The sequence below is a fragment of the Microcaecilia unicolor genome, chromosome 10 (assembly GCF_901765095.1).
Source record: "Microcaecilia unicolor chromosome 10, aMicUni1.1, whole genome shotgun sequence".
NCBI classification, from domain to species: Eukaryota; Metazoa; Chordata; class Amphibia; order Gymnophiona; family Siphonopidae; genus Microcaecilia; species Microcaecilia unicolor.
In genome coordinates, this window is record NC_044040.1 from 141,914,535 (window position 1) to 141,926,579 (window position 12,045).

At 43.3% G+C, this 12,045-nt stretch overlaps 1 protein-coding gene across 1 annotated transcript in view; it reads right to left on the reverse strand.

Annotated features, from left to right (window-relative positions):
- The window catches only part of LOC115479228 (ubiquitin carboxyl-terminal hydrolase 19-like), a 106,007-nt gene that overhangs the window by 6,780 nt on the left and 87,182 nt on the right, over positions 1 to 12,045 (reverse strand). The window contains exon 6 of the mRNA XM_030217060.1: positions 11,824 to 11,857. Within this exon, the coding sequence (XP_030072920.1) occupies positions 11,824 to 11,857 (34 nt within the window). The remainder of the gene's footprint in view (positions 1 to 11,823; positions 11,858 to 12,045) is intronic.

Sequence of the window (12,045 nt, forward strand, 5' to 3'; positions counted from 1 at the left end):
AACAGCTCCAAGGAATGGAGTCCCTTCGTGCAGGTCGCCAATTGTACAAAATCCACAGTTGTACTAAATCCAATTATCCAAAACTCAGTTCATTCAGTTCATAGTATATAAAAAAATATGTAGAAACAAATGGTACCAAGGAAATATTTTATTCAACTGTCAATGCCATGACAGAGCAATGCAACATCAGGTTGCATAGGAAGCAAGTATACAAGAACAGTCTCATCAGTTACAAAGCTGCAGTTATAGTTGCTTGTTACTACATTTCACCTCTAGTTTATATACAGTTTTTTTCTTTTTATCACACACTGCTCTATTCTTTTCATGTGAATCATGATTCTCACAAAAGCCATCTGGCGTCTAGGTTCCTTTCACTCCCTTTTTTCTTATCTGCAAAAGGTACAGCCACAAGTTTTAGTTCTCTTGCCAATCGTTGTTCTCTGTTATTTCTTTCCTTATGAATCATGCTCACATGTTCATTCTGCAGACCTCTGCACATTCTGTACAAGGTCAATTATATTTCTACTGCTGCTTGTCCTGCAAGCAACTATTTTCTTTCTGCTTGACTCCATTTTGTATTGCCAATTATTTACACCTAGTATCCTGCTTCCAACAGTGGCCAATCCAGGTCACAAGTACCTGGCAGAAACCCAAACAGTAGCAACATTCCATGCTACCAATCCTGGGGCAAGCAGTGGCTTCCCCATGCTATCTCAATAGAAGACTATGGACGTTTCCTCCAGGAACTTGTGCAAACGTTTTTCAAACCCATATACACTAACTGGTGTTACCACATCCTCCGACGAGTTCCAGAGCTTTACTATGCTAAGCTAGGCTATGCTATATTTGTCTTATATACCACTCAATGATCCATGTTGGACCTCTCGTCAGTGTACAGTTTAAAATTAAAAGAACACTTCTCTTGAAGAGGAAATTACAAAAAAAAAAAATCAGTCCTCTAAAATATACTTCTTTCAAACTCCTCAAACTCAAGCGTCACTAACTTATTAAAACTCATATAAATAAATTTTTTAAAGTTTCCAGAAAAGAAAAAGTGAAATCACCCGTTTTAGATCTTTAGGCAACAAATTCCAGAGTCTAGCTCCCTGGACTGAAAATAAACTATCATGAATACACTTATAACTTACATTTTTAAATGATGGAAAACCCAGGCAAAAGGTCCTACAGAAGCAAAGTCTACGACTTTGAGACGGAAACTTCAGTAATTCCCCAACTCCCTCAGAATTTAATCCATATAACAGTGGCGTAGCAAGGGCGGGGCGGTGGGGGCGGTCCGCCCTGGGTGCACGCTGCTGGGGGGGTGTCGGCTCCACTGGTTCTCTGCTCCCTCTGCCCTGGAATAGGTTACTTCCTGTTCCGAGGCAGAGGGAGCAGGGAACCAGCGGAACCGACACCACCCCAGCGGCGTGCACACGGCAGGCAAGAATGCACACGGGGGGGGGGGGGGGGGGGCTTGGGTGATGCGCTGAGGGGAGGGGGTTGATGTGCCGAGGGGGGGTTGATGCGCCGAGGGGGGGGGGGGGGGTTGTCATGCTGCACCTGGGGGGGGGGGGGTGCACCACGGCGAACTGCTCGGGGTGGCAACCGCCCCGCTACGCCACTGCCATATAAAGATTTATGGATCAAAGTGATAATTTTAAACTGAATATGTTTTTGAACAGTCAAATCTAAATGTAACTATTTGTTGAGTGAAAAAATATTTCCTCCTATTTGTTTTAAAAGAGGTATTTCCATGTAACTTCATCGAGTGTCCCCTAGTCTTTGTACTTTTTGAAAGAGTAAAAAATTGATTCACTTCTATTCGTTCTATACCACTCAGGACTGTGTAGACATCAATAATATCTCCTCTCAGCCGTCTCTTTTCCAAGCTGATGAGCCCTAACCTCTTTAGCCTTTTCTTATATGAGAAGAGTTCCATGCCCTTTGTATTTATGTGTATTCTTAAAGATCTTGATCATTTTAGCTGCTCTTCTTTGAATCTTGTCTAATTCTGCTATATCTTTTTTGATATGTGGCAACCAGAACTGAATGCAATAGATTTCTAATCTGCACCATTTTCTATTCTGGGCAGAGTACAACATGCATCCATAAACATAATTCAAATACCATAAAACACTGTACAAACAAGACTCACACAGACCTTATATATAAATAAAAAAAAATTCAAAAGCAGCAATCAAACAAGCAACTGCCAGGTAGAAATATTAAATGCTTGCTGAAGCAAAACAGTCTTCAAGGCTTTTTTTAAAATTCATTCAGATTTCTTAAGGCCCCAATCTCCTTAGGTAGGAAGTTCCACAAGATAGGTCCTACAGTATAAAAAAAAAATCAAACTTCTATACTCATCAAGATAAATTTACTTTAAATGGTGGAACATCAAGCACATTAGAAGATGAAGGCCTCAATGAAGTGAAGGTTGGTGCAAATGTAAAGTGGCTGTAATCACAGGAGAAATTTTATTCACTATCACTGAATACAAATAACAAAATTTTATACTATACTCTATAATCTACCGAAAGCCAATGCAAATAAACAAGTGAAGGGGTATTCTTGGTCTTATTTACTATCCCTGTCCTAGCATCCTGTCTGCTTTTTTGGCTGCTGCTGCACACTAGGCAGAAGATTTCAGCGTATTGTCTACAACAACACCTAGATCTTTTTCTTGGGTGCTGACCCCCAAGCTGGACCCTAGCATCAGGTAACTAACTGCTGAGCAACCGTTTAAAATTAGAACAGAAAAGAGGCTGCCCTTTCTTTATTTACAGGTTTAATAATGATACATTCATAGGACAAACTTATAAATGCTTAGCAAAATCAGCAATACAATATTCATAGAACTTAAAAATTAAGGAAGCTGTCCTAACTTTTTGTGGAAAACCATTCCCTTCACAAGATGCCACCCCCTTCCAATCCCCCTCTCTCTCTCAATCCCCTGGGAAGAAGCCCCCACCCCACCGAAGGTGAGAAAGGCTGACCAGGCCCACCCTCACCCTCCAACCCCATAGCTCCCCCCCCAGGCCTACCTGGTAATGTTCTGGTGATCCAGTGGGGTCAGAGGATCAGGAGCAATGCCCACTCGCATCCTGTCCGTGGGGCCTGTCTCCCTAAAATGACTAAGATTTTATTTGTTGAAATGAAATTTAGATAGAGTGCCTTCTTTGGAGACTTGTACCCGGTTTACTAAATGCTTAGATGCTGTGAGATCGACACTGGTACAAATATGTTCAAAATAAAAAAATACAAACTAAGCAAAATAACCCTCCCCCCTTTTACAAAGCCATGCTACCGACTGTCGGTGCGGTAATGGCGACACAGCTCATTCAAAGCGAATGGGCTATGTCAGCATTGCTGCACGGCTTTGTAAAAGGGGGGGGGGGGGGATTGAGAAATATAAACAAAACCTCTCTTGTTAGTGACCTGATACAACATCAGTCTATTTGGCATCACAGAATCTTGGCTGAAAGGCTGAAATTGAACATCCCATCAGCTCTTATCCAAGTTTGCCTCCTTTGAAATTTTACTTCTGCCGTGTCAAAAGATGAGGAAATCAAAGTGGTAGAGTTGCTATGCTATCATGGAATATCTGTTCCAGAATTACCCTGCCAGAAAATCCATCAGGAAGCTAATCTAATCTAATCTATTTATAGACCGCTTACCAACAATTGTTCCAGGTTACAAAAGAGAATGAATTAAAATTAAAAAATAAAATTATTGCAAGGCTAAATTAGATATTTTTGAAACAAAGATATTTTTAATTGTATACGAAAAATAACATAAGATGGTGCCTGAGTTAGAAAACTTGTAAAGAATTCCAAATATAAACTGCTTGATAGAAAAAAGGCCTTCCGTAAATCCTTGTGTATCAAATAGATTTAAATGATAGAAAATGTAAAATAGAATTATCTTTTAATCTAGAAGAACATCTAACTGAAAGATGAAATATCAGACTAAAAAGAAGATCAGGAGCTATACTGTTCCAAATCTTAAAAACAAAACAAGTTAATTTAAACTCCACACAGGCTTTCAATGGCAGCCAATAAAGGGAATGCAAAAGAGGTGTAACATGATCATACAAAAAGGTGAGAAAATGTGGGATACAAATGCAACAAATAAATAAATAACTTTTTTGTTTAAAGATTAACCTGGCCTGTGTGTTTTGTAGTAGTTGGATCCTTTTCATTAAAGTAGAAAAAATGCCAGCATAAAGAGAATAGCAATAATCCAACTGAGATAAGATTAGTGCCTGCACCAATAGCAAATTGGCTGAGGGAGGTGGGATCTGGCCCTCTTAAATTGCTGCCCACGTGCCGCGCATGTGGCATGTCGGGAGTTGGGACAGAGTACTGCTGTGAGGAGATGAACGTGACTGGCGAGTCTCTGCTGTGCACATGTCTGTTAGTGCCTGTTTTTACTAAAAACTAAACTTCTGCCCAGAGAAAGTAGGAGGACAGAGTAGACGAGACCACGACGACAAGGAGGAGAGAGGAGACCAACCCAACGGAGAGAGGAAAGAGATCACCACAGTGGCTGGCCTGTACTCCAGGAGCAGCAACAGCAGAGCAGTGTCACTGCTAGTAAGGTGATGTGAGTGCAGCTCTAGGGACTCTGAGTCCCGAGTCGAAGCAGGGTCCATGGGAGGGAGGGAGAGGAGGCTCGGGTTGGACTACAGGAAGGAGCTAGGGGGCTGTCGGACCGTGGAGCTCAGCTGTTGTAATTGTAAAGCTGTAAAAAAAAATCTTTGCATGCTATATTGCTGTGCGGCTAAAGCAGAGACTTAAAAAAAAAAACAACTCGTTGTTGGAGATGGTGCTGCTGGAGGCCTGTGCTTGTCGGGGTCAGGGGGGAGCTGTTAAATAAAGTTTGCTATTGGGCTGTGTGTATGGGTGCCATGGAAGAGGGAAGGCGCTGTTTAAAGAAAAAATGCTGTTTGTGTGGAGGGAGGGAGGGAGCAAGCAAGCAAGCAAGCAAGCAAGCAAGCCGGGAGCTGTTAAAAAGAAGAAAGTTTGAAAATATTAATAACTAGTAAAAAAAGGTCCGTTTCTGGAGCCAATGAAACGGGCGCTAGCAAGGCTTTCCTGTGGCCCCCCCCCCCCCCACCCGTCGTCGATGTTGGTGAATTGCTCTGCCTCCGCCCTCAATGTCATAACGTTTGACGCGAGGGCGGGGCCCAGAGACTGATTTTCAAGGCTTCAGAGCTTCGAACATACGAACCTTGGCTTCAGTGACGTCAGAAGCCAATAGAATGTTGAGGGTGAGTTTTATATATATAGATAATATTATGCTGCTGCTACTGATGATTATTATTATGCTGATTATGATTATGCTGATGATGATCCTGATTATGCTGATGCTGGTTATGCTGATGATGATTACAATGATTACAACAGCAATATTCATATCGGCTATTAATATTCATATCAACCTTATTAATATCAGGCTATTTTTAGGCTTTTTGCACAACTTTTGGGCTGGAAAACTTTTCAACATCTGGCAATTCTGTTTTTGCTCCTCCCCCCCCCCCTGCCCCCCCCCCCCCCCCCCCCCCCCCCCCGCAGCTCAGTATCCTTAAGTTTTCAGCTCTGATGTTTGGGCAATGCTGGAAAAAATATTTGGGTTCTGACGCCTATGCCCTTAAGGTAGAGTTTTATTTCTCTGTCTTCATCTGCTGGTTGACACAACCCACAGGTTCTGGTCTGGTCTGGTGAGGACATTGAGGAACATACCTGCTAATATTCAGCTGGCGGTGGTAGGCATTTTTTTTAATGATTGTGAGGGGGATACGGGCTTCTTTAAAGTTAAAATATAGTCATGTGGGTTCCGACTGATATTGAGTGCCGGCACCAGCATTGCTAAGCGAGCAGAATTAGGACTGCTTTTAAGCTGTCCTAAATTTATCTACTTAGCTATGCAGATGTTGGCACCCACATAACTGCCGGCTCCTCCCAAATGTCACTTCCTGTACCACCCCTGAGCTGCCCATTTCTTTTTTTAGGGGGGGGGGGGGTCATAGGTGATATTCATTGGCACTGCCCAGTTTAGTGCCGCTAAATAACGGGGGGGGGGGGGGGTGTATATGGCCACAGATGATTAAATCGCTTTGAATATCGGACGGATAGAGTTTAGTAGATAGGATGGTCAAGGAGACCGAATAGGTTGTATGGTATTTATCTACTACGATTTTCTATTGGCTTGATATTCAGTGGCACTGAACCAAGTAGCAGGTGCCACTGGATTTTCAGTGGCATTATCAGGATAATTTGCTGAAAATCTCTACAGTCCAACCTGATGCTCTCCACATAGTGCTAAGTAGTCTGGGGACAGATCCAGGACTTACCCAGATAACTGTGATATTCAGCACTAATATTTGCATAATTATTTGAACAGTAAAAAAGCTGACCTAAGTTATCTGGATGATTATTTATTTATTGGGATTTATTAACCGCCTTTATGAACAGATTCAAGATTATCCAGGTAATGGTGCTAAATATGGCTATTTTTTGTGTAATCTTCATTCTATCAATTATACCTGGATGTTCAGCACAGGCCTCTATCTGGATGATGGCACTAAATATCTGGGTATAACTTAACCATGGCAGCCTGCATTTAAAACAAACACGGACCACCACAGTTTCTACATGCCTACAATAGTTGTTGTACATCACTTTGATCTGCCTGGCATTAAAGGTGGTATATTAGTCATTAATAAACATAAAGCACACAATAATGAACACCATTCAAGCATAGCCAGAAAGCAATTAAAAATATCAATAGGGTATGTTTGAGTGAGAATGAGGATGAAGCATCTCCTTGTACCATCTCTGATGCCCTGATGATCAGAAGCACAAGAAGGCGTTAGAGGCCAATAGCACTGTACTAGCACCCGTGTGTTGCTCCCGACTGATGATCAGAGCCGGCGAGCGTGTGTAAGAATGCACTTACCAGCTCTGAATGCAATGAGCAAACAAATGCATGCTAAACAAGGCATTAACTATTCCTTCCCAATGCTCAGCGGGCAGCGCACCAAATATTGGCAGTGCTCTTGCAGCAAACCCTACGTCAGCTCCGAGCTGGAGTTAGGGTTTGTGGAGCATTGGGGAGGAATGGGGAGTCCTATCCAGCATGCATTTACATGCTAGCAGGCCCCCCCAACCCCCCCCCCCCCCACAAGCAGTCCAAGCCCTGATGGCTAGTGCCCCTCCGACACAGTGACACGAGGGACAGGAGATCTGGCGGACCTCTAGCTCTCCAACACGAGGGCCCGGGGGGGCTGGAGATCCAGTGTATCTCCATTCCCCCTAACTCCCCAACAACCAAAAAAGTAAACCCCGGTGGCCCAAGTGGGCTGCCATCCGATCCCTAAGCTTCCCTGGTGGCCTAGCAGAGCCCTCCTCTCTCCCCCGGTACCTTGTCACTGGAAGAGGGAGTAACACACTCCCCCTCGTCCGGCACCAGCTTCAAAATGGTGGCACTCTGCCCTGCCCAGAGCATCCTGGGATGTGCTGGTTGGGGCTTCCCTACCATATAAGGGAGTCTGAATCAATTAGAAAACTAACTAAACATTTGCATACTTCCTAGAAATTATCTGGGGAGATCAGGATATATATATATATATATATATATATATATATATATATATATACAACCATACATACATAGCTGTTCACTAGTTATCAAATATAGCTGTTTTTTACAGGGCTTCAGCAAAGAGCTCTCTCTTTCTCTTTTCCTGGGCTGAAACTGAACTCAAAACCAGTAAAGTCCAAATGAGATGGGCTCCTGGGCCAATCAGAGCCCAGTCAACAAGATTTCAAATATATACTGCTGCTTGCTTCCTGCTTGTGTTACAGAAAAAGAACATTCAGTTCCCTATAACAGCTTTACAGCAAAGATACACCAACTGCTGGCCAAACAGAAGAAATATACTTCAGAACATAATCAATTAAGGCAGGAAAATATCCAATACATTTTACAGGCTTAAAACACACTATCCCAGAGGTAACTGTTTATGCTTGAGCACCAGCATAGGCCTCCAAAAATACCACAGCAGCTGCTTTCAATAATGTTCTGGAGTATATGAAGTAACAGATGTGGAAAGGCATTTTCGATATGATGTCTAAATCCAATTTTGGACACTTTGGGAAAAATGTCCAAAAATCCAGTAGGAAATCTGGCCATTTTCAAATCAGAAAAACATTCAAACTTTTTTTGGAAATGGTCATTTGCTAAATGTTTTTATGCTTAGTGCATCTAACTATTAGGCCATTTTTGAAAAAAAAAAATCTAGGGGAAAAATGCACAAAAACAAGCCATTGGGATGTTGGGGGGTCCAGCATTCCGAGTAGACTGATCACACAGACATCCCAGCAAAGCAGTGGGGCACCTTAGAGGGCACTGCAGTGGACTTCACATAAAAGGTCCCAGGTACACATCTCACTCTTATCCCCCTTATACCAGGGGCGTATCTGCGTGGGGCCTCAGGGGCCTGGGCCCCCGCAGATTTCGCCCTGGACCCCCCTACCGCTGCCAACCCTCCCCCTCCGTTGCTCGCCTACCTTCGCTGGCGGGGGACCCCAACCCCCGCCAGCCGAGGTCCGCGTCCTCCTGCCGCTGCCGGCTGCCTTTGGTCCTTTAATTCTTCCATTGAAGCTGGCGCCGACGAAAGTTTCTTTTGAGTCTGACGTCGCTGCACGTTGTACGTGCAGGACGTCAGACTCAGAAATTGTTTCTGAGTCTGACGTCCTGCACGTACAACGTGCAACGTGCAGCGACGTCAGATTCAAAAGAAACTTTTTCGTCGGCGCCAGCTTCAGTGAAAAAATGAAAGGACCAAAGGCAGCCGGCAGCGGCAGGAGGACGCGGACCTCGGCTGGCGGGGGTTGGGGTCCCCCGCCAGCGAAGGTAGGCGAGCAACGGAGGGGGAGGGTTAGCAATGGCAGCGGCTGGGGGGAGGGGGATCGGCAATGGCGGCGGGGGGGGGGGCTATAATGTGCCCCCCCTCTCTGGCCCTGGCCCCCCCTACCGCCGCAGTTCAGATACGCCCCTGCCTTATACTGTATGGGGAGCCCTCCAAAACCCACCAAAAACCTTCGAGACCCAACTGTACACCACTATAATAGCATTTATGGCTGCAGGTGTCACCTGTATGTAGTTCCAGTAGGTTTTTGGTGGATTTTGGAGGGCTCCACGTTCCACCACATGTGTACCAGTTAGAGTGGGATGTGAGCCTGGGTCCCCTTCTCTATAGTCCACTACACCAATCACTAGGCTATTCCAGGGACCTACTTGCTGCTCTAATAGGACTGGCCATAACAGCTGAAGCTGTCATAGAGGCTGGTATGTACTGCTTCTTTCACATCTTTGGGGGGTGGAAGGGAAGTCAATGACCACAGGGGGAGTAAGAAAGTTCTTGCCTTTATCCTTCCAATAGTCATCTGGTCATTTAGAGCACCTTTTTGTGACTTAGGAGCGACTGAAACAGGTCTAGACCAAAATGTCTAACGTTTAGCCCTGGGCGTTTTTGCTTTTTCCATTATGGCAAAAAAACGTTCACGTTTTGGGAATGCCCAAATCCTGCCCCCAACACACCCCTTTGTGATTTTCATGCACTGCAGAGAAGAATGTCTGAAACCCGAGTTTCGAAAATCATGATTTGGATGTTTTTCAGAGAAAAACGTCCAAATGCCTCTTTATGCCGTTTTTGAGACATTTTTATCTTTTAAAAATGAGCCCCCTAGGAGTGGCCTTATGGTTAGTGCAGCAGGCTTTGATCTTAGCAACCTGGGTTTGATTCCCACTGTAGCTCCCTGTGACCCTGGGCAAGTCACTTAACCCTCCATTACCCCAGGTACAAAAACTTAAGACTGTGAGCCCTCTAGGGACAGATAAAGTACCTGCATATGTTTATAGCGTGCATTCATCTAGTAGCACTATAGAAATGAAATGATTAGTAGTAGTAATAAAAAGCAATAACAACTTTATTATGAACTCCAAAATTAAAAATATATTTTTTTATTACATTGAAGCAAGTTCTGTATCTCTTAGCGTGGCATACAACTGGCTTCACTCTAAGTTCTTTGGCCACTGAGGAGATGCCATTTCTCCTCTTCTGTACCTTCAGTATAAATAAAAGTATTTTCCTCAAAAAATAATAGATTTATATATTTTCATTCCCTGTTCATGCCAATGCAGCTGGTAAGCATAAGTACTTTTGAAATCATTGGAATGCAGTTTTATGGTAACAACTGTTCCTGCTTTCATCCCCCCTTTTTTTTATGATATCCAGATCTGGGCATGCTCAGTTCCTGTTAACGATAAGAATGCAAATTTGCATATCCCAAAAATAAAAATGAGGATTATGCATATTGTAATGAAGCCAATAATAAAAACTGATCTAAAATAATGCATACTGGGAACTTATGGGGTTTTTTTTTCCAAGAGATATTATTCCACAGGAAGCTTGCCAAAGTCTCAAATATGAGTGAATCAAACCAATGCTGAATGAACCTGGGTTTCCGTATACAGTTCAAGCTCCTCTTATTGACCTATAAGTGCATTCACTATGCTGCCCCTCACTACCTTTCCACCCTCATCTCTCCTTACACTACTTCCCAGGAACTCCGTTCACTAGGCAAATTTCTCCTAATTGCACCCTTCTCCTCCATCGCTAACTCCAGACTCCGTTCCTTTTATCTCGCCGCACCTTATGCCTGGAATAGACTTCCTGGGCCGCCTTCAAATCCGGGCTAAAGGCTTACCTGTTTGATGCTGCTTTTACAATTCCTAACTTGTCACCTGCTCGTAACCTTTATCATGTCTTCCTCTCTTCAATAGTCCCCTTTCCCTATGTACATACATAGTAACATAGTAAATGACGGCAGAAAAAGACCTGCATGGTCCATCCAGTCTGCCCAACAAGACAAACTCATATGTGCTACTTTTTGTGTATACCCTACTTTGATTTGTACCTGTCCTCTTCAGGGCACAGACCGTATAAGTCTGTCCAGCACTATCCTCGCCTCCCACCACCGGCTGGCTCTGCCACCCAATCTCGGCTACGCTCCTTAGGATCCATTCCTTCTGAATAGGATTCCTTTATGTTTATCCCACGCGTGTTTGAATTCTGTTACCGTTTTCATTTCCACCACCTCCCGCGGGAGGGCATTCCAAGCATCCACCACTCTCTCCGTGAAAAAATACTTCCTGACATTTTTCTTGAGTCTGCCCCCCTTCAATCTCATTTCATGTCCTATGTGTCCTATCTGTCTGTCCTACCCTTATCCCTTGTTGTCCTGTCTGTCTGTCCTGATTTAGATTGTAAGCTCTTTTGAGCAGGGACTGTCTTTTCTTCATGTTCAATTGTGAAGCGCTGCGTACGACTGGTAGTGCTATAGAAATGATTTGTAGTAGTAGTAAGAGAAGCACAGATTTTGCCCAGGGCAGCAAATGGCTCGGACAAATATAGTCATGGGAAATATTTGTAAGCTGATTTATACTAGTTGACATTTAGATAGAACATTATAGCTTAGATAAGAACCAATAATGTAAAAACCTCCTAATACACCCAGAAAGTCTTATAGCGCCTAATGTCTTGTAATGTCTTCTGCTATACCACTATCTTGTATTTCACTACCATGTAACCCAAAATCTTTCTGTAAAACCAAATGTAGATTCTCTTCTTATTTCCAGTATCCATAATGTATTGTAAGCCACATTGAGTCTGCTGCAAAGAGGTGGGAAAATGTGGGATACAAATGCAATAAATATAATATAAATATATAATATTGTAAAAATAGTTGCACTTACCCGCTTATACATCAGAAGGTATGCAAACTCTGATCTGTCAATTAGAAGAAATAAGGAAATAAAGTCATCCTTGGTGTTATGATCCTTGAAATTTAGACAGCTCAAGTTTTTAGATCTTCCAGCTTATTCCCAGACAGGGTGATCCCTAGTTGTTTCTGCCCTGTCAGCTCCTAGGTTAAAAATAGCAGTCATATCTCTTTAGTGGTAGTCTTGTGATAACAC